The sequence below is a fragment of the Neomonachus schauinslandi genome, chromosome 5 (assembly GCF_002201575.2).
Source record: "Neomonachus schauinslandi chromosome 5, ASM220157v2, whole genome shotgun sequence".
Taxonomy (NCBI): Eukaryota; Metazoa; Chordata; class Mammalia; order Carnivora; family Phocidae; genus Neomonachus; species Neomonachus schauinslandi.
Genome location: NC_058407.1, coordinates 8,985,587 through 9,011,915, shown reverse-complemented (window position 1 = coordinate 9,011,915; position 26,329 = coordinate 8,985,587). Strand labels below are relative to the sequence as shown.

The 26,329-nt window shown below is 49.9% G+C and overlaps 1 protein-coding gene across 1 annotated transcript in view; it reads left to right on the top strand.

The window, feature by feature from the left end:
• Window positions 1-17,875, top strand: part of GRAP2 (GRB2 related adaptor protein 2) — a 61,151-nt gene extending 43,276 nt beyond the window's left edge. Inside the window, exons 3-8 of the mRNA XM_021687692.1 lie at window positions 6,250-6,341; window positions 9,369-9,488; window positions 12,879-13,047; window positions 15,278-15,466; window positions 16,711-16,833; window positions 17,502-17,875. Of these exons, the coding sequence (XP_021543367.1) occupies window positions 6,250-6,341; window positions 9,369-9,488; window positions 12,879-13,047; window positions 15,278-15,466; window positions 16,711-16,833; window positions 17,502-17,681 (873 nt within the window). The 3' untranslated portion in view covers window positions 17,682-17,875. The remainder of the gene's footprint in view (window positions 1-6,249; window positions 6,342-9,368; window positions 9,489-12,878; window positions 13,048-15,277; window positions 15,467-16,710; window positions 16,834-17,501) is intronic.
• Window positions 17,876-26,329: the final 8,454 nt, after the last annotated feature.

Genomic DNA, 26,329 nt, shown 5'->3' with positions numbered 1-26,329 from the left:
GAACTCGCCTAACACCCACACTTGGGTTGTGGCTGCTTGCAGGGCTGAAGAGGCCTCGGACTCCCACATTCCACGCACCACACTTACAGGCTTAAGTCCTGCATCTTAGCCCCTGTTTTGAGCAAAAGCACAGGCCCTTACACAGGCCCTTTGGGGAGTCTGTGATGCTAATGCCCGCCCCCCCCAGCCTGGCCTCAGAGCACCCTCAGAAATCCCCATCCCTGGTCCTCAGCAGCCCACGTGGGCCTTCTCAGACTGCACCGTAGCACTGAGGCTGGCCTCACCACGGAGAAGTACGCTTGCTGTGGAGAGAACCTTGTCAGTACGTGACGGGGTGACTCAGAAAGTGTCCATGGAGCACAGACCAGGTAGGATGACTTGGTTTGGAACTTGAACACCCCCGGGACTCATCCTTATAACTGTTGTCGCCTTGCAAAGATCTAGTAATATAGTTGCGAAGAGGGTGCCTTCGATGCTGGAGCTTCTCAAGGTCAAAGTGTCCCGTGGGCTGCTGACCCAAGAAAAGGTGACCTTCATTTCTGTGGGATCTTACCAAGGTCACAGAGGGATCTGCCACATGGTGAGCAGTCCCTCCCTTCTCTATGGGAGACTGTGACCATGTGATTATCAGCCGCTATAAAGTGTCCTCACTCCAAAGAGGCCAGGGGGCCAACTCCACCCCTCATCTCCCATTGCAAACAGAACCTAATATCCGCCTCGAGGGTTTCCTATCCCTCAGAAAAGGAAAAGAAAAAAAACCCTTTCCTCAACTCTGCTTCTCAGTCTACCTCCTGATTTCTTTCCTCTCCTTCGCTACCAACACTGGGAGGGGTTCTCTGTGCCAGTGTCTCCACTTCCTCACTTCCCATTTATTCCACTGGAACCTTCTGGAATCTGCCTTTTACCCCCAACACTCCCTGTATGCCCACCAGGGATCTCTTTAATGTGGAATATAATGACCCTACTAACGCGCCTGTGGAATTTAACACTGTTAACGGTCCCTCTTCTGGATCTGAATGGAGTTCGGCCTCACTCCTAAACATGTACTCTGTCCTATTTTTCTTTCTTGAGATCTCTTAAGCAATCCCCTTCTTCATGAGAGAGGAGTCTGATGCAGTAAAAAGGAGCAGGAGTTTAGAGCCAGATAAACTGAGTTTGAATCCCAGCTTACTAGCTGTGTGTCCTTGGGTCAGTCACTTGCCCCCTCTGAGCTTCTGTCTTTATCTGTAAGTAGAATCCATATCTATTTTTTTTCTTTTTAAAGATTTTATTTATTTATTTATTTATTTTTAATTTTTATTTATTTATTTGAGAGAGAGAATGAGACAGAGAGAGAGAGCACGAGATGGGGGAGGGTCAGAGGGAGAAGCAGGCTCCCCGCTGAGCAGGGAGCCCGATGCGGGACTCGATCCCGGGACTCCAGGATCATGACCCGAGCCGAAGGCAGTTGCTTAACCAACTGAGCCACCCAGGCGCCCCAGAATCCATATCTATTTTGCAGGGTTCTGGAAAGGATTAGAGGTAATGGTCCCAGCTCAAAGTGGATGCTTCATAAATGGTTGCCACATTTCAGTATTACCCATTCCTGCTGCCATTCAGACCATTGCCACAGCCTCTTGCCTGACTTCATCACCTCCTCTCACTTACTCCTTTAATCATTTCACATACTAGTCTCAGGAGGATCTTTCTGGAAAACAAGTCAGGTCAGATCACTTCCTTACTCAAAAGAATTCAGTGGTTCCCCATTACCAATTGATTGAAATTTAAGCCACCTGATCCCAACACACTACCTAAGCTCATCAAGCTCTCGTCCATGAACATGCACACATACATACACCATACACACACGCACACACGCACACACACATACACATACTGCAGTATACACACTGTGCTGTGTCAGGCTCTCCCCATACTCCGAATGCCTTTCTCCTGCACACACATATTTGACCACCTCTGCCTGGGAACCCTCACTCCCTCTACACTCCCGATGGCCCCAGCAAGATTAATCACTCCCTCTTCAGCTCTTCCACAGCATTGCACACACATACTTCTTTCAAGGCACTGATGATCTTACCTCCCATGACAGTTATTGGTGAGCAGCCAACCTCCGTGTTCTTGCACACCCCATACACCCATCTCTCATCACTGCCCTTACCCTGTGGAATCCTGATTGCCAGGTCCGCCTCAGTGTCCAAACCAGCAGAGAGTTGACTGTCCCTAATATCTGATGAATGAATGAGTGGTTGATTACTCCAATGGTCTGTGAGCTCCCTGAGAGCAGAGCCATGCCTGGTTCATCTTTGTGTCTTCCCAGCAGCGCCCCACACAAGTCCTGGTCCCAAATAGGTACCAATGGCTTGAATTATTAAATTGCGTTTCTACAGGGTCATGTAGAATTCCACCAGAAGGACAAACCTCCTTCTTTTCAAATTCTGTCCCTTGCAGCTTAACGGTGGAAAGGAAAGTGGAGAGGGGCCTGTTGGCTGAGCCCCACAGCATGTCTGAATCGTGGTGCTTAGTGCCCTGCCTGTGCATCTCTACATACAACTGCAACCCTACTCCGCCACTCCAGAGATGGGTCATGAGCCCCAAGATCTTGCAAGTGCTTTCAAAGGTGGCTCTTGACTGCCCCAGTAATCTACTCCTGGGATGCTCTTTCATCCTAGGCTTTTCGTGCTAAAAGACTAAACAGACTTTCTCACAAGAAGGCACAAACAAGGTCTGACTAGTTCACCACCAACCCACCCACTCCAGACTGTGACTTCCTCAGGACCAAGACCTCAGCTTATTCATGTCTATATTCCCAGCACCTAAGTGCAAACAGCAGGCGCGCACTAGATGCTGATGACAGGACGATGAACAAGATGGTGGACGGGGAGCTCCGGCCAAATGACTTGATCCCGCTTCTTCCGTGAGAGAAGTATTTGATGTCAGGAGCCGGATGTTTCATGTTCGTGCCTCAACCACCACCTCCCCAACAGACCTGCAGCTACACACAGCACCGGACTTACATTTCCCTCTGAAATTTGCCAGTCATTTTTTAAAAAATGTCTCTTGACCCAGTCCATTTCTACCTACTTCTGTAATGTGTCTAACTCAACCCCATTTCTTCCTACTAAAACAGTGACCTGAAAGCACTAAGAGTTAATCCTATGTCAATTAACTTCTCCAATACTTCAGATTTCTGCTCTGCCTCTAAGAGCTATAATTCCATCCAATTTTAAAATTCTCCCAACTGTACATTTTGTCCCCTTCCCACGTCTAACTTATTCTCAGGCCATGTAACCCAGAAAATTTTTCTCGTAGGCAACATTATAAGAATTAAGACACAGTAAAGTGAAGTCTAAAACCTCATGTGCTCACGCTGAACCCCTTGCTTGGGTTTTCATGATGGGGACAAGAGATAGGGGGAACCGAATAGGCAGAGAGATGAGAAGAACAGGAAGTATGGGGCCCTGGGCCAACAACGGCAGGAGGAAACCACCTCCCCCCAAACACTCTTCTTTGCAGAAAATGAGATTCTTTTAAAACCTTGCCTTCCTATACACCATAAAAAGCCTGTAAATTCACCTCTCTGGGAACACGATCTCAGGCAGACGGAGCACCAGGTGGTGGGGAGAAATGGCCGGCATTGAGGGATAATCTTTCAGTTTCTACAGGAGGTAGATGGGTGTGAGCCACAATTACTAAAATTACAGCTGGTTTCAGGTCAGAGAACTAAGTACAAAGTTGGTTCTTACCGTGATGAGCTAATTTCCAATTGGCCTCTTTTACCTTATCCCTGCTCACCTTGTACTTGACATTTGCTACCCAGCCCAAACCATCACACTCCCATGTGACGGGAGAAAGGAATTCCAAAGCCATAAATTGGGGGAGAGGGGCGCGAAGGCATGGAGTGAAATGTCCTTGTGTTCTTTGTTGGCTGAGTTTCCTAGTTCTTTTTTTGACCTAGATTTTTTGCTCCCCCCACCCCACTGCACCCCCCTCGGCATACACATACCCACGCGTCCTTAGTGATACCAGCAGTCACATTTGATGTTAGAAACTATAAAGTTTTCTGTCCTCAGTAATTCTAGAACTCAAATATGGGACACACTTTTATTTCTTCAGAACAAGTGATTAAATTCAAAACATATACATATAGTACTTTAAAGAACTTATAAACCCTACCATGTCGTTCAAGGCTGGAGTCCTCCCTCCTAAGAATACCACATTTTGCAGAATTGTATTTTTAAAAACAGCATACACTTTCTGAAGGATTTCGAGGTACCAGGGCTCATCTGATCCTCACATCAGCTCTGTAAGGGGCTAGCTGGTTGTTACTGTCCCCATTTTTCAGGTGGCTAATTGACTTGCCGAAGGTCATACAGCTGGTGATGGGGCCAAGCTAGAAACCAGGTCTTCTCATTCCAAACTCGGAGTGCTGGCCCCTTTCTTCCACCTCGGGGGTGATATTAGAAATATCAGTTACTCAGCTGTCTTCATGTCTTCCCGTCTCTGGAAGAGAGAAACCCGTGGGACCCAGACTTCAACTCCACCTGCTTTAGGATGACTCTCAACTCCTGAATGCCAGTCCCCACTTCTCTGCTGAGTCCAGACACACACCTCCAGCTGCTCACTGAGCTTTTCTTCTCAGATAGTCCCAGGGGCAACTTGGATTCACCCACATGCAATCTGAAGCCCATGAGCTCTTCCTCAGGCCTGCTCTTCCTCCTGTACTTTCTATTTTAGCCAAGACATCACCACCCACTCAGTCTCCCAAGGCCGAAATCCGGAGCCCTCCCAGAATCCCCTTCTCCCTTGGTTCGGAGAACAGTCACACAGTCCTGCACACTTTTGCTTCCAGGTTCCTCTAAAATAGCCCTTCGCCTCTCACCAGCATGGCTACACTGTCTTCCTAGACTTTTCCCCTCCAATCTGTCTTCACCCTCCGATACAGGACTCTTTCTTGGCTCTAATTCTTACTGTGTTACTTCCCTGCTCAGAAGCCTTTAGTGGCTCCCCATACATTTCAAGATAAAAGTCCAGACTTTTCAACATGGGCCTTGTGCCTCTGGTTTCCCCTCGCTCTGCCCCTGCGGCCACAATCTAAACTCCCGCTGGACCAAGGCCTTCCGTTCCCGGAATGCATCCCACTTCCTCCCATCCCAGAAGTTCCTGCGCCATCAGACTTTGCCTGGGTAGCTTCTTTCGTTGCCAGGGCAACTCCAGGGCCTCTCCTCCAGGCAGTCTTTCCTACTCATCTTCTGCTTTGCCCTGCAGCATAGCACTTCCATCCGTTAAGGCATTGTCAGCTGCGAGAAGCAGAAACTTGAATACAGCTGAAATAATCATGCAGATTGATTACTTCTCACACAAAGTCCAGAAGTAGGAGGTTCCTGTGTGGCTCACTCAGGGGCTCAATGACATCGTCAAGCTTCTGTTCATTGTTTGTCTCTGCCATCTCCATTATTGTTCAAGTCCATGCCACATACTTTAGAAACATTCTCAGTGGGGGATGGGGGCAAACATTTGTCTTTTAATAGTGAAACATTTTCTGAAATAACCAGAAGCCACATAGAGCCAAGTCTGGTGAGTCATATGAGTAATCAAGGGAAGCAATAACATTTGGGGTCATGGTCAACTAAAGACCATATAGTCATGAGACAGAACTTCTGGCTTTGCTTGGGATCTGGCACTAAAAGCAAGTTTAGAAAAGGCATCCCAAATATCTTGAGTTATGTCCAAATTGTTTGTGAAACACATGGAGTGTGAACACAAAAGTGACTGTTTTCAAAGCTGGCCCCACTGGATGTTTTAAGTTTTAATTTGCTTGTTTAAAGAAATAGGAACAAATTAAAATTTTAAAAGGTCCCTGGTTACCTGGCAGAGAAGAAGAAATCATGGGGTGGCCACTCTTGCCTTCCCAGCATCTGCTCAAATGAGGAGCTTCAGGAGCTGAGATCTGGGACATATGAATTTCCAAAATATACAGAGAATCCCCCGAGTGCTGAGTCTGGGAGGCCCCGCCATGGTGGGGTCCCATGTGTGGCACCAGTGGACAGAAATAGCTTGGGGTCAAAGAAGCCAAACTCCAGAGAGAAAACTGCTGCCCACCCCCCACCCCACCCCCACTGGAGCACCTGTGTGGTGCCCTAGGCGTTTTTTCCCTCTGAATCCAAAAGGGTGTTCTTTGCCCTGCAGTCCCCCTCTTTTGTTTCTTGATGTCCTCCCTACAGTCTCTGTCCTTCCTTCTCTTCCATGTAGATCTTAAGTAACCAAGAGGAGTGGTTCAAGGCGGAGCTTGGGAGCCAAGAAGGATATGTGCCCAAGAATTTTATAGAAATCCAGTTTCCTGAGTAAGTATTTCCAGCCTGCTGACATGGGCCTACCCACACACACTCCCCTTACTTTTTCAGCAGTCACTAAAATTATCTATGCATACCCAAGATACTGTCAAAATTGGTTGCCTCTGGAGAGGGAACCACGCAGCTGAAGGCCAGGGTGGGAGGGAGATTTGCATTTCACTGCATTCCCTTTTAAATTTTATACCATGCACATGGATCGCCTATTTTAGGTTTTATAAGCTAAACTCAAGTATAATTGCAATCACAGGGTTTCCACGAATCCTATCAGGGGCGCTCTTGGCCACCCCACGTCAAGAACTGCTCCTTGAGGGCACTTCTCCATTACCTCCCAACGTCTTCCATCCTCACCAGGGATCCCAAACAGCTCCCTGCCTTCCCTAAACCATGCTCATACCCCTGAGAACAGTCAGTGGGGGGAAAAGAGGAAATTCCCTTCATCAAGAGGAAAAAGAGGGCGCCTGGGTGGCTCAGATGGTTAAGCGTCTGCCTTCGGCTCAGGTCATGATCCCGGACTCCTGGGATGAGTCCCGCATCGGGCTCTCTGCTTAGCGGGGAGCCTGCTTCTCCCTCTGACCCTCTCCCCTCTCATGCTGTTTCTCGCTCGCTCGCTCTCTAAAAAATAAATAAAATCTTTAAAAAAAAAAAAAAGAGGAAAAAGAAAAATAGAGATTGGGTCTCGTTTGTCTCCAGAATTGACCACAAGGGTTAGATAGAAATCTAATCTTCGAGAGCCACGGTCTAGCTCAAAGAGCACAGGTCTGTTAGCGGTCTTGGTGACTCTGGTGAAGTGCGGGAGCACCACTCACTGGGAACCAGGATGTCCACTGAACCAACAGAATGACCACCAACCTCAAACCTTGATGCTGCCCTGTGATCTTCTATTTTTTTTTTTTAAGATTTTACTTATTTACTTGAGAGAGAGCATGGGGGGCGGGGGCCCGCGGGGAGAAGCAGACTCCCTGCTGAGCACGGAGCCTGATCTGGGGCTCGATCCCAGGACTCCGGGATCATGACCTGAGCTGAAGACAGATGCTTAACTGGCTGAGCCACCCAGGCGCCCTGCCCTGTAATCTTCTAGATGACCACCCGACACCTTTGCTCCTCAGACCTCCAGCCCCTCCCCGACAGCGCTCGTGGCTCAGGGCCTTGCTTTCAGGGTCGCTGGGAGGACGGAAGCCACAGAAAAGCCCCTCTACCCCGCCCCCCAGCTGACTCACTGCATCCACCCACTTCCTGCAACTGTACTCAGACAAGGATGCCTTTCCTGCAGCTGGTTTGGAAAGAATTGTCTGTGCTTCTAGCAGAAACTCCTCCTCCCTCTCTCACACATCAGTTCTCTCTCTCTCCCCTGGGTCATTCCCATCAGCAAAGATGCTGCAATTTCTCCCACCTTACCAAAAAAACAAAACAAAAATTCTTGATCCCAAGTCCCCTTCCAGCTACCACTGCACATCTTAAAGAGACTTGTCTGTTTTCTCATCTCTAACTCCTCCCCGCCCCTTGAAACCTTTGTATGGCGATCGTGGTGGACTGCGCGGCCGGCTGGTGGGTTCTAGTGTCTCTGCATGATAGAACGTAAGCTCCACGAGGGCAGGCCCTCTTGTCTGCTCTGCTCACCACCGCATCCCCGGTGCCCAGCGGAAGGCCAGCACTTAGTAGATACTTGATAAAAACGGTTGAATGAACGAATGAGTAGCTTTGGAATGACCCTGCCCGCATGTTTCATATGTAGTGTGTGGACACTTCTGCCAGTCTTGAAGTCACGTATCAAACTCCAATTCGAGGACGAATGTGTATTTTTCAAACAATCCCCTAACCACTCTCTGCCTCGTCCAAAATATTTTCTTCGAGGTATGGCTGCCATGGAGCATGCCCCATTCCTTTACCCAGCCCCATTACATTCCCTACACAAGGCAAGCTGTGGTGGTCGCTTGTTCAGCCCTGGGGCCAAGCACGGCAGACGCTCTGGAATGATCTCCAGGGAGTTGGCGGCTGGAAACCCTCTGCTTCGAGCCCCTCACCGCCCAACCACGCTTCCCCTGCAGTGTCAGGTCTGGAATAAGGACATCCCTCCTTCCACTCCTGTCTGGAGGTCAGGTTCCTAAATTCTAGAGAGCACGGGATTGCTCACAAAGGACTCCCAAGCCTGTCAGGACTTCCCCCTTAAAGGGACCCACGCACTAGCCTTCCAGAGGCGGCGCTTGACCAGCCGCCTTGGAGGAATGGGCCCTGTCCCAGTCGGGGCTGCTGAGTGATTGCAAACACTCACTTGCGCTCTTCTGTGGTTGAGAGGTTTCTGGCCTCCTGCCCTGAGGCCGTAGCCTCTGTTTGGCAGCGCTTGGCCGTTTGCACGTATGCCAGGCCACCTGCCACAACACTGCCACCCTGACTGTCCCCGGAAAGAGGAGTTTCTCCTCCGTTCCTTCTTTTCCACGGTAAAGATGATTTTCCTGGATTTGGGGGAGGGCCCGGGAGCTGGCCGCGTAGACGCCGCTCTCTGGCAGCTGCTAGCCTGGCTCCACACCACCCAGATCACCAGGGCCCCTGGGCTCTGAGGGGGCCCACCGAGCTCTCAGTCTGGATTCCTGGCTTCGGTCCCCCAGCGCCTGAAGGGGTTCCTGTCCTCCTGGCACATCATCTGTCCCCTGCAGTTCTTTCCTGGTGACATCCCTCACAGAGCTGCCAGCAGGCGGCTGCTCCCCGCAGCGAGTCACTCCCACACTGTCCCATTTTGGTGCAGTGGCACATTTCCATGATTCAGGTTTTCCAGCGCGAGAGAGACTTCTCCTGGAGGGAAGGAACAACGGGGGCGCGTCAGGGGAACACTCACTTGCCTTGCCTGAAAACTGCCGAGAGCATATGTTTGGTTTCAGAGGTCCTGGCCCCTCCTCTGTCTCTTTCTGCACTCTGCTGGCCAGAGTGCCCAGCCTCCATCCCTTTGGGTCATCTCTTCTCCCCTTCTCCTTCCAATCACTCTGGCATCTCACCAAGATTCTCTGGTTTTATCTCATCCAATAGATGGTTTCATGAAGGTCTCTCACGACACCAGGCAGAGAACTTACTTATGGGCAAGGAGGTTGGTTTCTTCATCATCCGGGCCAGCCAGAGCTCCCCAGGGGACTTCTCCATCTCTGTCAGGTACTGGCCATTCCCAACCCAGACTGCTAAAGCCATGAGGTGATCTCTTGAATGTGACCTATTGCTCAGGAACATGGTGGCCAAGGGACCCAGGCATCTTGTCAACTGGGATGCCATTCATCTCCTTCCCATGATGCATATATATATAAATCCTGAGTACGCTGGTTTGTGGCCAAATTACATATATGTTCTGCCTCCCCCTCTAGCCCAAGTGCTTCTGAAAGGACAGGATCTTTATCTCTTTCACCTTTGTGTCTTGAACAGCGCCTTATAACCAGCAGGCGTTCAGTGAGTATTTGTGCAAGGAAATGGGGCAGGAGAAGGAAGGGAGAATTCCCAATTGTCCACATCTGTCTTGGGGTTTAAATCTGAACCTTTCCTTCTACTACTGATATATGTCTGAAGAAGGCTCAGAGGAAAATTAAAATCCCAAGTCATTGTTGTAGGTGGTTGCATAAAAAGAAGGGCCAGCTCAGCACACTGTAATGCAGCAAACTCATAGCGACAGATCTGAGCCGAGGAGGGCTGGGGTGAGGGACGGTAGCAGCAAAATCTCGCTAATGTGCAGCACCCGGGAGGAAATGAGTCAGTCCGGGCATAAACATGACACAGCCCCACACTCAGAAACCCCAAGTCTGAGCGCACTGCATGTGGTCAGCATATCTGGGATCGCAAGTCACATATCAGGCATGGTGACCACATGTGAAAGTGCACAAATTAATGCTGATATCCGTACAGGAGGAGACGTGACAACCTGTGCAGTGGAACCTACTGTCAAGTTCACTGAACTTGTTCACTGAAATGTTGGTCTGGATTATTCAATACACATTGAAAGGCATCTAGCTTCCGTGCTTTAAGTGTGTAAATCCAATCTCGGGTAACGAACTGAGACCACTTCACTATTTAGGAAGAATGGATATTTTATTTTATTTTATTTTATTTTTAAAGATTTTATGTATTTATTTGAGAGAGAGAGAATGAGAGAGAGAGAGAGAGAGAGCACATGAGAGGTGGGAGGGTCAGAGGGAGAAGCAGACTCCCTGCCGAGCAGGGAGCCCGATGCGGGACTCGATCCTGGGACTCCAGGATCACGACCTGAGCCGAAGGCAGTCGCTTAACCAACTGAGCCACCCAGGCGCCCCGAAGAATGGATATTTTAAGGACTAGGTAGGGAGGACTTATGAATAATGGGTCAACCATTTGTATGCACGTGCACCTCTAAAGCGCTCAAGAATAGCTTGGTCTCATTAACATGGCCCTTGTAATCTTGCTTAAAATCTTAATTTTCCTTAACTAAAACTTTTCCTTTTTCACAGTTTAGGCAACAGGAAATTTTAGCTCAGGCCAATACTGATGTATTACGAATTCTAAATTTGTCAGGTCTTAATGCAATTTTGCTCTATTAATAAATGTTACAGTCAAACCTCTTTTTTAAGGGCCCTGATTACAGATTGGACCAGGTAAATGGTTACATTGAAGGGCATCTCTTGGTGCCTCTGCTTTGCATGAAGTGCACTGTGGCTTTTCAGCTAGGAATCATGGTTTATATTGCCTCCACTAAGGTGAATTCTCCAAGACGGTCAGCCTTGACTTCTGCCACAGTCTCTCCCTACTGTTGAGGCGCTGCAGCCTCTTGTGATTATTACCATAATCGTTACTACATCTTCTGCAGAAATGTAGCCTAATATGTTCCAAAGCAGATCATTTTTATTTATTTATACATCTGCCTTCTATCATGCAAAGATAATTAAGAGCTAATTGTAGTTCTATCACTTAGCGTTTGTTAAGGGTCTGAAACACTAAATTTTAGAGTCTGGAGCCCTGAGTTTTATCCCTTTTTCCTCCCCTCTTAGAACTTGAGACAATGGTGCAGCCACTCTCTCTCTCCATGGGCCCAGAGGACCGGGTACAAGCCTGACATCCATCCTCTCAGCTTATGAGAGAGAGAGGGTTAATGTTTCTCACTCTGAGTTCTTTGACTAAGAGGTGGTGGATGAATAATTATATCACAAGAATATTTCCTCCTCCACACACAGATGTGAGGAGTAATGACTATGAATTAAGCCATGTGTTGTTAGAGTGAAGAAAGCATCTGTTAATGGCCAGCACCAAGGGGAAGACCATGCAGTGATTGCAGAGTGTCAGTTCCTAGCCCAGAGCAGTCAAGCAGAGGTCCCTGTATGGGTTCACCTGGCCATGAGCACAGCCTAGCACATAAGATGAGACTGAAGATCAATCAAAATTCCCATCCCCTCTGAACACAGACCACTGAATCCATCCTTAAGAAACCTGCACTAACCTTCAGAGGTATCTTCACTCCCCAACTCTCTTTAAATTCTTGACCTTTCTGTCGGATCAGGCAATTGGTATCATTAGTTTATTTTTAGATATAAATGTATGTCTGTTTGATGAATAAACTTGACATCGAAAAGAGAATGCATTGGTGATGGAGAAAGACTGGAGCTGTTAGTAAAGGCCAAGCTTCCCCTTTCCAGATGAGTAAAGTCCAATTTCTCCATCTCTGATACAAATACTTCCCATCACTGTGATTCCAGCTTGTGTCAAAAGGTGCCGACCTAAAAGAAGCTAGCATGTGTACATGGTGTGACAGGCTCAATTCACCGGACTGGAATCAGAGAGCCAGGGTTCTTGCCTCAGCTCTGGCAATCACTCACAGTGACCTTGGCCAAGCCCCTCTGCCAATCTGAGCCTCAGCATCCTCATCGGTAACATGGAGACAAGGCTAAACAATCTCAGAGGTCCTTTCCAATTAAAACACTACATTGCTGTATAACACTTTTCTCCCCAAAAGTTCAAAATACTTTGTAACCTTATTTATGCACAACATAAGCCAAGACCAAGAGATCTCCATTAAGTAGAAAACCAAGTGGGACAAATTTCTCAAGATGGTCTCTGACTGTCCAGAGCTAGTTTATGGGCTTAAAAGAGCTGGTTCAAAGTATTTCTGATAATGGAAAGAGAACATGGGTGAAAAATCTCTCCCCTCTGAGTCTTGGCAGAGTCCTTGGCATCGTACAGGACGCAGGGGTGCCACGTTTCAAACAAACATTTGTAAAAAGTCCTTGACCTGGTGGTCGCTGAAGCACTTGGACATTTTTTTCTTATAAAAGGTTGGCTCCAGTGTCGGAAGACAGATTATCTTCTGCTGATGTAAAAATCCCTTCTAATGCCACCTGTGTCCTGAGTGGTCCCTCTCACAAATCTCCCCCTAGAGTTTGACTGAGCCAGCCCACCCGCCCTGTGATGGGCAGGCACTCACATCCCCTTTCCTGCCCCAGTGGAACTCCAGCATCACTGGATGCAGTCAGCCCGGGGGGTGGGGACATCGTCACCATGTAATATACAACTTGGATTCGCCCCGATCTCTAGGCATGAGGATGATGTTCAGCACTTCAAGGTCATGAGAGACAACAAGGGTAATTACTTCCTGTGGACAGAGAAGTTTCCGTCTCTAAATAAGCTGGTGGACTACTACAGGACGACTTCCATCTCCAAACAGAAGCAGATCTTTCTGAGGGATAGAACCCGAGAGGATCAGGTATGCCTCAGGCCCCGATCAGCCCCAGTCTGCAGATTTTAGGCAGCATGAGTCCTATATGACCCATCAAGACAATGCATTTGATGATATGTCCCCTGAGTATTCTGGAAGACAGAATAAGTCCAAGGTCAGACCTCAGTTAAAATCATCTTCTAACACTTCCCAGCCATGTGATTTGGGAAAGTTGTCTGATCCTGTTTCCCGATCCATAAAACTGGAGCAATGGTGATACCTAGCTCATAGATGGTGGTGAAGGTTAGAGAAGATAACGTGTCCCCTTCCCGGGCGTCCCTCCTAGTAGTACTACAAGCATGCCACAAACATTAGCTCTTAACAGTGGATGCTTTGTTGCTTTAGATACTAGTACATCGCAGTTGCAGCCTAGCTCAGGAGTTGCCCAAAGCTGAAGGCCAGGGGGCCCCACGCGGGGATGTTGGAGAGCAGCCTAGAGTCCAAGACTAAGGTAGCAGGTAGAGCCTTGTCACAGACAGGGAGGTTGGGGCTGTTGGAAGAAAAACTGGACCTGGAATTCTTGCTCTTGGAACAGTGTGGAAAACAGAGTATTATTTTACTAGAAAATGCATCAGACAAACCTAGCTCTTTTTTTTTTAAGATTTATTTATTTATTTTAGAGAAAGAGAGAGCGCTCAAGAGTAGGGGGAGGGGCAGAGGGAGAGAGAAAGAACCTCAAGCAGACTCTGAGCTGAGCACGGAGCCTGACGCAGGGCTCGACCCCACGACCCTGAGATCACGACCTGAGCTGAAACCAAGAGTCCAAGTTAAGAAACCTTTCAGAGTATCAGATTTCTCATCTGGAGAATGGAGAGAATATAATACCTCCCTGCCTGGGCTGTTGTAAGGATTAAATGAAATAATATGGTGATAGCACTTGCCATAGAGTCTGGACAATAGTAGGCCCCAAGGAAATGCTAACTTGCCTCCCATAAGAAAATTCACACACACACACACACACACACACACACACACACACACACAATGTATAAAATACCTTTCAAAGGAAACAACATCGTTAAAAGAAAGAGATGGGTATTCTAGAAAGAAGCATTCTCTGGAGTAGTTAAAATAGTTGAAATCCCTGGAACAAGTTATTTGAAAAGGCATTGAGGCTTTCAAATCAACAGGTGCTCTGGAGAAGTAGAGAAAACCATTTCAGGGAATTGGTTGATTGTAAGCCTGAGAAGTGACAGTCCTAGGAGAAAAGGGCATCCCAGCAAGTGCACATAAAAGTTCAGAAAGAAAAACAAAGGTTAACTAAGACGTTCTGAATTATTTTAACCAAGAAACAGAGGTATTAATTTAGCAGGATGTGCACGCAGAGAGAAAAGAGGTAGTGTAAAATGCATTAAACTGGGGAGCGCCTGGGTGGCTCAGTCGGTTAAGCGTCTGCCTTCGGCTCAGGTCATGATCCCGGGCTCCTGAGATCGAGCCCCGCATCGGGCTCCCTGCTCGGCGGGGGGCCTGCTTCTCCCTCTCCCACTCCCCCTGCTTGTGTTCCCTCTCTCGCTGTCTCTCTCTCTGTCAAATAAATAAATGAAATCTTAAAAAAAAAAAAAAAACGCATTAAACTGGATTAAACGAGTTCATATTTGTAAAGCACTTCGAACAGCGCCTGGCAGGTATGAAGCCCAGGCCCTGTGTAACTTGTTTGTGAAATAAAAATAACGAGAAAGTACCTCGAGTCACATGGTCGTGGTACCATTAAGCAGAAAGGCCGTGCTCCTTCCCAGCGTGCCCGGCGGCAGGCCTGGTTTCCATGGTGCCGCAAGAGGGCTGCTGTCTGGGGCTCTATCACCAGGCTATAAGTGACAGTTCAAAATCAGGCAAAGTCAATGGCCGAGCTTATCGGGAGGGTAGGATGTCCGGCGGTGGGGCAACAGGCGATAAGGAGGGGTGGCATTGTGTCAGTAAAATAGAATATTGAAGCTTGATTGCAGAGAGGAAAACAAGCCCACTAGGAAGGGACTCGATGCGTAGCCCGTGGAAAGTGAACCAGAGACCCGGAGTCCCCAACCCGGGAGAATCTGAGAACGTGGAGACCATTTCTGCAACCACGAGGGGCCGAGACATCGGCTCTCTTGAGGCTGCCCGCGGGCCTTCGGCTGTCTCTTGGAGAGGTGGTGGGCAAACTGCCAGAAAGCGGGGGGGGGGTGGGGGGCCGGGAGATGCGGGAGGAGGGTGGATCTGCATCATCTTCATCATTCTCTCCCAGGGTCACCGGGGCAACAGCCTGGACCGGAGGCCCCAGGGAGGCCCGCACCTCAGTGGGGCTGTGGGAGAAGAAATCAGGCCTTCGATGACGCGGAAGCTGTCGGGCCGCCCGGCGCCTCCTCCCTCGCAGTGCCCCCCAGCGCCCCCAGCACAGCAGCAACGCTACCTGCAACACCCTCATTTCCATCAGGTACCTCAGAGGAATGGAGTGGGCGCCGTGAGGTAGGGAAGAGGACCTGCTCTCCTCAGCCCAGGGCTCAGGCCAGCCTGTCCCCATGGCCACTGAGCACGTGAAAACCCCCCACAAAGCCAGATGCAACCAGAGCAAACAAAGGCTTGGGGGGCTGGTGTGGTCCTGGGACCGTGGGGAGGAGCATCTCAGGCCCGGCCTCGTGATGGCTCGCAGAGTTCGTGAAGAAGACCCGGGACCTCCCAACTGGCAGCAATATGATAAAATGATATGGGAACTGCTCTTGGCACAGAAGTCCCTGCGAATTCATTGGCTCCCTGCCTGAACACACGCACACACACACACACACACACACACACACAGTGAGCCATTGCTTCGTTTTCCTGTCAGCGCACTTCCAAATCTATTCATGCCCCTTAACCCATCTGGCTGTGGAGATCCACAAGAAAAACGGATTAACACCGGCAACAGAGCCTTGCTTATTTATTTATTTGTCTCCTGCCTTGCTCCAGATGGGATTTGGGGCCGCTTACCGAGATGGACAATACAGCCAGATGACATCATTCCTAAATTCCTTAGTAGGGCACACAAAGCCCTTTGTGAGCTGCCCATATCTGTTTCCCCAGCCTCATCTCCTGCTGCCTCGCCCTAAACCCACCCCCCTCCGACCCTCCACCTTCCCCACTCCCTGAGCAAACACACATTCCAGCAACACTGCACTATCTTTAGTTACCAAAACGGTCAATTGTGTTTTCTCTCATAACCTGGGGGCTTTTTATATGCTATTTCCTTTGCCTAAAATGCCCTTTCCTGGCTGATCCTTCTCCTCCTCTAAGCTACAGTTCAAGTATCACCTCCTCTAGGAAGACTTCTCTGATTACCCTGGCAGACTTAGACCTTCTCTCAGCTCGCTTATCACTTAAATGTGTATGGTTCCCCCTCTAAACTGACGATCCACGAAGACAAGGCCCTTTTCTTTCCAGCTACATATCCCCAGTGATTAGGACAGTACTAGACACATGGCAGGTGCCTGATAAATATTCTTTGAATGAATGAAATCTGGCATTGTCTTCACAGTCGAAGGTCCCTTTGCCACCCTTCCCCCTTTCTCCCACCCCTGGGGTTTATCAGCAGCAGCACGTGTTCTTGGAACACTGGCTGTGTCTGTGGCCTCTGAGCAAGGCACCGGGGGGCCTGCTGGGGATGTGGTGTGGTGACAGGTCCTCTGTTGCGTGTGTTTCCAGGAACGCCGAGGAGGCAGCCTTGACATAAACGATGGGCACTGTGGCATTGGCATGGGTGGCGACATGAACCCGGCCCTCATGCACCGGAGACACACAGACCCCGTGCAGCTCCAAGTGGCCGGGGTACGTGAACTTTCCCTCCCTGGGCTCGATGAAGGCAGCCAGAGGGGCACTTAGAGAAATGGTTGGTCCTCCAGGACAGAGGCAAGCCGCTCAGAGCTCAGAATGGAGGTGGTGGGAGCCCAGCGAGCCATGGGGGGAGGAGTTCCCAGGCAGGGCCGATGCCGGTCTGTTGTTCTGTCCGGCCGCTGGGCCTTGCCCTGTCCTCATGGTTTTTGGCTCTGGCTCTGGCCGAGGGAGATCTGTTGCCTTTTTCCTCGCGCCGCATCGGCCTCGGCTGCGCTAGCACGGAGGGCTGTTAGTTTGGGCACGCTGCCATCCTGTCACCTGGAGAGAGTGAAAAGACCACCTAGTGATGTAGGGAGAGTAGCTGTCAAGGATTCTCCTGGGGCCTCAGAGACTAACATCTCTGTCGGTAAAAGTCCTGAGTCTCAAGAGCGGCTCGGCTGAGTTCTGGTAACTCCACGCCCCGGGCTGTGCAGTGGGGTCTGCTGCCCGTCACAGTGGGGTTCGGGAGGTCTCCGGAGAGCCAGACGTCCGCCTTCAGGGCAGGCTGCTCACCGAGGACTTCGTCTTGCTGCGGGGGCCAGCAGGACCCCTCCTGCGCCACAGCGGCTCCAAAGGCCCCCCGGCCCTGGCTCAGCGGGCCCCTTCTGTGCTTCCCCCGACAGCGAGTGCGGTGGGCCCGGGCGCTGTACGACTTCGAGGCCCTCGAGGACGACGAGCTGGGGTTTCGCTGTGGAGAGGTGGTCGAGGTCCTGGACAGCTCCAACCCGTCCTGGTGGACCGGCCGCCTGCACAACAGACTGGGCCTCTTCCCTGCCAACTACGTGGCGCCCATGATCCGATGAGGCCCTTCCGGGGGGTCAGAGGCTTTTGTGTGAAGCTGCCTGCAGGAGAGGGGGCAAGGAAGAGAAGCGGGAACTATCCACGCATATGGATATATGTGTGTACGCGCACACGCACGCCTACGCCTCTGTGTACACGCATTTTCTAATAGTAATTTATTGGCGATTTCATTGGTTACTTAGTTGATATGAAAGGAAGTCAGGTGAGAATGATATTCATACTTGTTTTTCTGCTCCCCTCAGCGGTGTGTGGAAGGCAGTGGGAAAGCTGGCTGGTGGGGAGGGCCAGGGACATGAAACGCAAATTCTTCCCGTCCCTAAGATGGCCCTGCTTCCTCCTGGCCTGGGGAATGTTCACCAAGAGTAGCCCAGCGGAGAGCCACACCCCGGGGTTGGAGGAGGAACCACAGGGTGGGGCTGGACTCGGTTGGGCATGTTTGAGCTCACCTCCAAGCCCTACTCACCTTGAGGGTTTGCAGGGCAGCTTCCCTCCTGCTCTGCAAGGGTGGGCACTGCTGGGTTGAGAATAAAGGTGCCACCCCACAGGGCTGAGCTGGGAGCAGGAAGGGCCAAGAAGGTGGGACTGGACTGGAGCAGCAGGTGTTCCGAAGCCTGGGCAAGGCTGGCTTCACCTCCCTCCAGTGAGTGTTCCTCAGCTAGTCCTCTTCCCCGAGGCTGACCTGGAGAGACGGAGACCCCGAGGAGCCAAGCACTGGGAGACGGAGGGATTTTCACAAATCCCCAGTGGCTTACTTGGGAGTAACCTCTGTCTCCCGGGATACCAAGAAAGCAGAGTCTGAGACTCTGTAAAACGCTTAGAGAAGCCCCGGCTGAGAAAGCTGGATTTTAGAGCCATTATTTTATGGCGACAGGGTGTCTCTTTGGGTCTCTATTTGTTTCCCCATGTTTTGAGGATGCCTTGCCCAGTGGCACGGAGAGCAGCCCCCTCCACAAGAGCGTTGATTCGCTATTGTTGATGGGTTGATTGATTGGCTGAGCATGACCCTGGGTGGGAGCCGGCTTTGCAATGAGCTTCCTGTTGGATTTGGCTGTTGAGCCACTGCTGACAGCCCCCCCGCCCAACACACACACCCAATACCTGCATGTGGGGGCCGCTATCTCTCCTGCCACCTCACAATAGAATTGTGTTTCCCTTGGGGGTGTGGGTGGGGACTGGCCAGGCTGGGGAGCAGAGACACCAGAGAAGGAAACTCAGTGTTTTGGTGGAGGCCGGGAGCAAACACGTCTGCACCAAGGGCCCTGAGAAGAGGGTGTGTGTGTGTAATGAGACCGAAATGAAAGGGTGGGGTACCCATGTTGGTGAGGGAGCATGGAGGGTGAGGTGGGCTCGTTCCTTTGTCTTCTCCCCCAGCCCTTCCTGCTCTAAGGAGTGATGGCAGCAGCCATTATGGAGGGTGATAGGAGAAGAAGAGTTTCTACTCAGAAGTAACTGCCAGTGTAATGTAGGCTGTGTCCCTTTGACTCTGAATTCTATGATTCTGTGATCCCTGTGTTGTCTTTAGAGAGGAAGGGAAAAAGAAGGCGCTCTGTGGTGAGTCTTGGGAGGGAAGAGAAAATAGCCCTGAGAGGCGGGGGGAGTCGAGCGAGAGTGAGGAGGGTCTGGCACGCAGCCTTTAGAAATGACAGCACGGAAAGGGAAAGGGGGCAAAGACATTTCAAAAGATCAAGGAGCAGCGTGAGAGGGAAAAAGGGAGGGAGAGGAGGCAAGACGTTAAGTGGGGCAGGTGAGGAAGACATGGGAGTAGGAGTCAGCGAGCAGATAAGCACGGGAAGGAGGGACGGAGCAGGTGCGGAAGGAGGAATTAGAGCAGAGACGTGAGCGCTGGGGAAGGCAGGGGCGAAGCACCACGAGGATGAAGACAAAAGAGCAGGGAGAAAGAAAAGCAAGGCAAAGAAGACCTAAAAGCTATTTTGGTGCTAGGTAATGTGAACATGTTACAGTAAATAAAAGCCAAAAGTGATGTTTGATTTTACAGTATTTACAAACCATATGCTTTAAACAGCCCACAAACCTCGTCCATTTGTCTGATTATGTGGGAGGACCAGCCCCAGTGAAGAGAGAGGGAAATAATTTGGTTCTGGCCTGGATTTCGTGCCTTGAAACACTTCTCAAGAAAGCGGTGATAAGTGCCCATGTTTTGCCAGGCCGCATGTCGTGTCTGTGGGAGCGGGGCTCACTCACTGGTCTGGGGAGGCCTGCCACACAGTGTGCGCAGAGCGTCCCAAACTCCTGGAGCTGGCTGTTCTGTTCCACCCCAGGCCGTCCTGGGAGTCTGGTGCTAAAACAGCCTTGTCCCTGTGCATCACGTGGCTCAATTCAGGAGGACGCAGGAATCACCCTAACCACCCACGGAGAACTGGGGCCCTTAGGGACCAGGCTAAGAGGAGAAGGACCGAACTGTCCCCACTTGGGGGTGTTGGGAAGCGGCTTGCTGGGCCTCTGGTGCTGCCTGGAGGAGCACATGGGGAGCTGCTTTCCACCGGGCAGCATTTCAGCGCCGGGGGCGTGTCCACCCAGTGCTGCTCCCAGCCACACAATCCACACAATCCGGGAAACAGCACAAATGTCTCTGACTTCAGCTGAAACCGCTCTGCATGACCTGAGGGCAGGGAACTTCCAGAGAAAGTCGGTTCCTGTTGAACCGGTTCAGTTTTCCTAAGCACTTGCTGAGGCTCACTGCAATGTGAAATCTCTGGTACCTGCCATTGCCCACCCACTTTTAGATGGCCTCAGGGTGATCGAAGGCAGTGCTTCTCAAAATTCAGTGCCTATGGATTGCCTGGGGAACGTGTTAAAATGCAGATTCTGATTCAGTCCTGCGGGTCCGCCACTCTCTGAGGTGATGTTCCTCGGTCAGGGGACCAGACTTTGAGTAGCAAGGGCACAGAACTTGACAGGGAGCTAGAGAGCCACAAAAATCAGATGAGATCCCTTTTCTAGGGATCTTCAGGCACTTTCCTTCAGGCACTTTGCTCACAAATGAGACATGATTCAGAACCGCCAGTATGACATCATCCACACTTGCCGGCCCAGGTGACCAATTTCAGGGCCTCCACCTCCATCAAGAATCAAGAAACTTTAGGACGACAAGCATTCAGATAAAATACACACAGGGGTTTCCCAATGGTGATTATTTTAAAGATAAGCAGAGGTTACAGAAGTTGTGAAAGCTTTCTCAGGAAATCTATAAACATAAAATACACTGGAGTCAGGTGTGGTCCTGCTCAGAGGCGAGGGAATGGCCCATGTCACTGGGGCACCGTTAGATCAACTAACCTCGAGCAAAACAGGCCACAGGCGGGACAGATTGGCCTGGGCGAATACTTGCTGTTGGCCTTGTCTAAAGTTAACGCTTCAGCCCGTATGTACGAAAACAAGGACGAGGGAAAAACATGTTGTCTTGGTTCTTTTAAATACTTCTCCGGTTCCTCCACGTCTCTCCATCACCACAACCGTGCCACCATATCTCTTCCTTGGCGACCGATCGAGCCTGGACACGCTTCTCCCAGCACACCGTCTTGTCCCCAGTCCATTCTCCACACAGATGCCAGGGCGATCCTTGTACAACACCAGCCTGATCACGTCACTCCCCCGCCAGCCACCGCACTTGGATTTGAATCCAAGGCCCCATGTGGCCGTGTGAGGTCTGGCCCTGCCTCCCTCTCCGGCCTCCTCTGTGCCTCTCCCCTCCTTGCTGCCACGCTCCCACCCACTGGCCTTCTCTCAGCCTCCAGATTGGTTCCCATAGCCTCCATACCTGTTGTTCCCTCTGCCTGGCTAACTCCTATGCATCTTCAGGTCTCAGTTTAAATGTCACTTTCTCATATTATCCTTTCCTGACCCTAATCTAAAAGAATCCTTCCCGGGGCGCCTGGGTGGCTCAGATGGTTAAGCGTCTGCCTTCGGCTCAGGTCATGATCCCAGGGTCCTGGATCGAGTCCCGCATTGGGCTCCCTGCTGGGTGGGGAGCCTGCTTCTCCCTCTGCCTCTGCCTCTCTCTCTCTCTCTGACTCTCATGAATAAATAAATAAAACATTTTAAAAGAATCCTTCCCGTTGGACTACCTGGTGGTTCCTGGTGCTTTTCCTGAACAGCGCATAAGCTGGTCTGCTGGACTATTAGACTGTAAGCTCCCTGGGGGCAGGGATCATCTCTGTTTTGTGAACCATCGTCTGCCCAGCATGTGTTTGGCACACAGAGGCTCAACAAATATTTGTTTAATGAATAAGCAAATGAAACCTGTCTCATGTCACCTATCATTCATTCTGTAACCCAAAGGTCCCAGGCCTTAGGGACCCATAGGTGCAAACAAGGTAATATTAACATTGATGCCCAAGTTACAGTAGCTTTCAGCCGCGTGCCCTCAAGATCTCCAGCTACTTTGAGAGTCCAAGGCAGTGAGGCTGGTATCTCCCGTGTGTTTAAGAACCAGTCGGCTAATGCCTCCTACTCTGGCCATGTTCCATCGTCCCCGAGCATCCTCCACTGACAGCGACTTCCCTGATGCTGCCGACCCGCTGTGGGTTGCATCTGTATGTTGATGAAATGCCCCGATCCTTCAGGAAACCAACTCTGCCCTGCAGTCCATGTGGCCAGGGGGTTGGGGAAGAGGAGGGGTGGAGAATGGCCTGTACTCAGTTCTGAGTCACCCCGTCCCTGGGCCCCAGAGAGGCACTGCCTAGGTCAAGGTTCCCCCACAGCTCATTCCCTCCTCACCGGAGCCATCACAAAGGACAGAGGAAGTCCCTTCCCCTCCAGCTCTCTTGTTTGTCTCTCTCCCTGCTGCCCTTCCTCCTTCCGCTGAAAAGAAATGCTCTTGTACCTCTCTGTGCAATAGATACTACCCAGGGTGCCAGGGGGATGTGCACCCTGTTGAACACTCTGGGCTTGGCTGTAATTCATTCATTAAGTCAACGACTATTTACAAAGCACCTCGTAGAGGCCAGACGCAATGAGCCAGTGGGTCATCCACGTCTCCCTCCTGCCCCTGCATCTGTGCCACGGTCACGACCTCATTTCAGGCCTCTCTCCTGTCTCTCCCCCTGCAACTGCAACAGTCTCAGAACCAGTCTACCCGCCTGCCTCTGGGCTGGCTGGCCCCTCCGATCCAGCCCACTGACTGCCAGAGAGACCTTATTAACATGCAAAGCTGATGATATCAGGCTTCTGTTCAAAAGCCTCCAGGGGCTCCCACTGGCTTTCAGGCTAGAGTTTAAACTCCCCGCTTGGCAGTAATGCCATTTTGCGATCTGACTGCTGCCTGTTTGTTCAGCCACAACACCCATCTCCCCCCAGAATGAGTCATGTTGTCTCAGAGCACTGAGTCTTTCCATCCGGTTCCTTCTGCCTGGAATGCCTTTCCCCCATTTTTTTGGTCTAGATCAGTGTGGTCCAATAGCACATTCTATGATGGTGAAGGGAAAGTTCTCTATCTGCTCTGTCCAATGTGGCAGCCTCCAGCCACTCGTGGCCACTGACTGCTTGCAATGTGGCTAGTGTGAGTTCCAACAGCGAGATGGGGCAAGTGGCTACCTTATTGGGCAGTAGGGATCCAGGCAACTGCTACTCACTTTGAAATACTTAGCTCAGGGCTCAAGTTCTCCACTGGGAAGCCATCCCAACTTCATGGCTGCTGTAGATGTCCCTCCTCCATGTTCCTCTTGCATCCTTGTTCTGCTTCCATCCCGATATTCAGAACTCTGTAGTATAGTCGGTGATCCACTGAGTCTGCCTCCCCCACGGGACTGAACATTTTTGAGCGCACGAACAGTTCACCCTATAAATGGTTGATGCACGTGTGCATTGGTGTGCTGGTAAATGTTGAACAACTGCCCTCTGAAGGAAAGCCCCAATTGTCACATTTGCCAGTTCTGTGATGTAAATATTCCTACCGTGCATCAAGATAATGAAGAGACAAACCACAGAAGGGGAAAAGATAATTGCAAAAAGCCTACCTGATAAAGAACTGTTATCCAAAATAAACAAAGAATTCTTAAAACCCAACGATAAGGAAATGAACAACCCAACTGAAAAATGGGCAAAACACCCAAAATAAACAAAGAATTCTTAAAACCCAACGATAAAGAAATGAACAACCCAACTGAAAAATGGGCAAAACGCCTGAACAGACACCTCACTGAAGAAGATAAAAAATCACAAGTAAGCACCTGAGAAGATGCTCAACATTACATGTCATTAGGGAAATGCAAATTAAAACAATGAGATACCATTACACAGCTCTTAGAAAATCCAAGGACCAAAACACTGACAACACCAAATGTTGGCAAGGATGTGGAGTAACAGGAATTCTCATTCACTGCTGGTGGGAATGCAAAATGGTACAGCCCCTTTGGAAGACAGTTTGGCAGTTTCTTACAAAACTAAACATATTCTTAACATATGATCCAGCAATCATGCTTCTTGGTATTTACCCAAAGGAGCTGAAAACTTATGTCCATGCAAAAACCTGTACATGAATGTTTATGGCTGTTCCATTCATAATTGCCAATACTTGGAAACAACCGAGGTGTCCTTCAGTAGGTGAATGGATAAATAAGCTGTGGTCCATCCAAACAATGGAATATTCTTCAGTGCTAAAAAGAAATGAGCTATCAGGGCACCTGGGTGGCTCAGTTGGTTAAGTGTCTGCCTTCTGCTCAGGTCATGATCCCAGGGTCCTGGGATCAAGCCCCGCATCGGGCTCCCTGCTCAGCAGGGAGTCTGCTTCTCCCTCTCCCTCTGCTCGTGCTCATGTGCTCTCTCTCTTGCTCACTCTTGTCCCTCAAATAAATAAATAAAATCTTAAATAAAAAAAAAGGAAAGAAGCTATCAAGCCATGAAAAGACATGTAGAAACCTTAAATGCCTATCACTAAGTGAAAGAAGCCAATCTGTAAAGGCTACATACTGTATGATTCCAACTATGTGACAATCTGGAAACAGCAAAACTATTGAGACAGTAAAAAGATCAGCAATTGCCAAGGGTGAGGTGAGAGGGAGAAAAGAAGAGGTGGAACACAAAAGATTTTTAGAGCAGTGAGATCATTCTCCATGATACTATAATGGTGGCCACAAGTCATTACACATTTGTCAAAACCCAGAGAGTGTACAATACCAAGAGTGAACCCTGAGGTAAACTATGGGCTTTGCGTGATAATGATGTGTTGATAAGGGTTCACCAAGTGTAACAAATGTACCACTTGGGTGGGGGATGTTGATAATGGGGGAGGCTGTGCATGTGTGGGGACAGGGAGTATAAGGAAACCCTGTCTTCTGCTCAATTTTGCTGTGAACCTAAAAGTGCTCTAAAAAACTATTAAGTCTATTAAAACAACAACAACAACAACAACAAATCTCCCACTGCGGCTGATTTCAAGCCACCAACATGATATCAGTGAACTGGGAGTGGAGAAGAGATGTGTGTACAATTGGCTCTCATAAGCAGGGAGGAGCCAATCTCAGCATGGATGCATGAATGAATGAATGAGGAAGGAAGGAAGGAAAGAAGGAAGGAAGGGAGGGAGGAAGGAAGGAAGGAAGGAAGGAAACTCTACTCAACCTGCAAGAAGCCGGTCCTGCAGCTGCAAGTCCAATTTCAGTTCCAACCTAGGAGACAAAGGACCAAGAAGTCATATCTTTGGCTTATTCAGGAAGAGGGACACTTGTCTCCTTTGGGTCTTTTACTTTTAATACCAAGCCTTATCCAGGCATCTACTGAGCGCCCCACTCAGACTAGTGGAAAGTGAGTGAGCCTGAGGTCTCCACTTGTGCTCTCTCTTTCCCTCAAATAAATAATTAAATAAATAAAAATCTTTAAAATAAATAAATAGGGGCACCTGGGTGGCTCAGTGGGTGAAGCGTCTGCCTTCAGCTCAGGTCATGATCCGGAAGTCCCAGGATCGAGCCCCACATCAGGCTCCCTGCTCAGTGGGGAAACTGCTTCTCCCTCTGCCCCTCACCCCACTCTTGCACTCTCTCTCTAACTCTTAAATTAATTAATTAATTAATTAATAAGTAAATAAATTTGTGAGTAAAACCTTTCCCGGAAGTCATACAGCAGCCATTCCCTCGGATCCCATTGATGTGACTAGATCACCTGCCATTCCAAAACGAGCCATGACTAAGAGAATGAGACCACCATGACTGGCTTAGACCAGTTGATGGGACCCTACAGGAGGCAGAACCTGGGAACCCAGGCAGAGCCCTGCCCTAAAGGAGGAAGTGGTTGGGTTGGATGACAGTGGGCAGTGGCTATCAAGACCCAATCTACAGGAAATGTTAGACGAAGATGCACAAATTTTATGAGCCAGGCCATTCCATAAACATTCCTTGAGATAGTTAAGGAACAAAAAGGCAGTGTGAGGCAGCATAGCTCCCTGGCTTTCCCCTCGGAGTTGAAATGCCTGCATGGACACACACACACGCACACTCTTCCATCCGCCCTCCACAATGGATTCCCACATGCATATTAAGACAGCATATCGGTGGGGACAGCCTCCATGCTAGGCACAGAAACCAGAACTGTACATAGTGAGGCTCTGTGTCTGCTGTGGGGACAGAGGCCCCAGCCAGTCAGATCTGTGCCATCGTCCCAGCAATAGCACTGAGCCTGGCGTGAGACTCCCCTACAC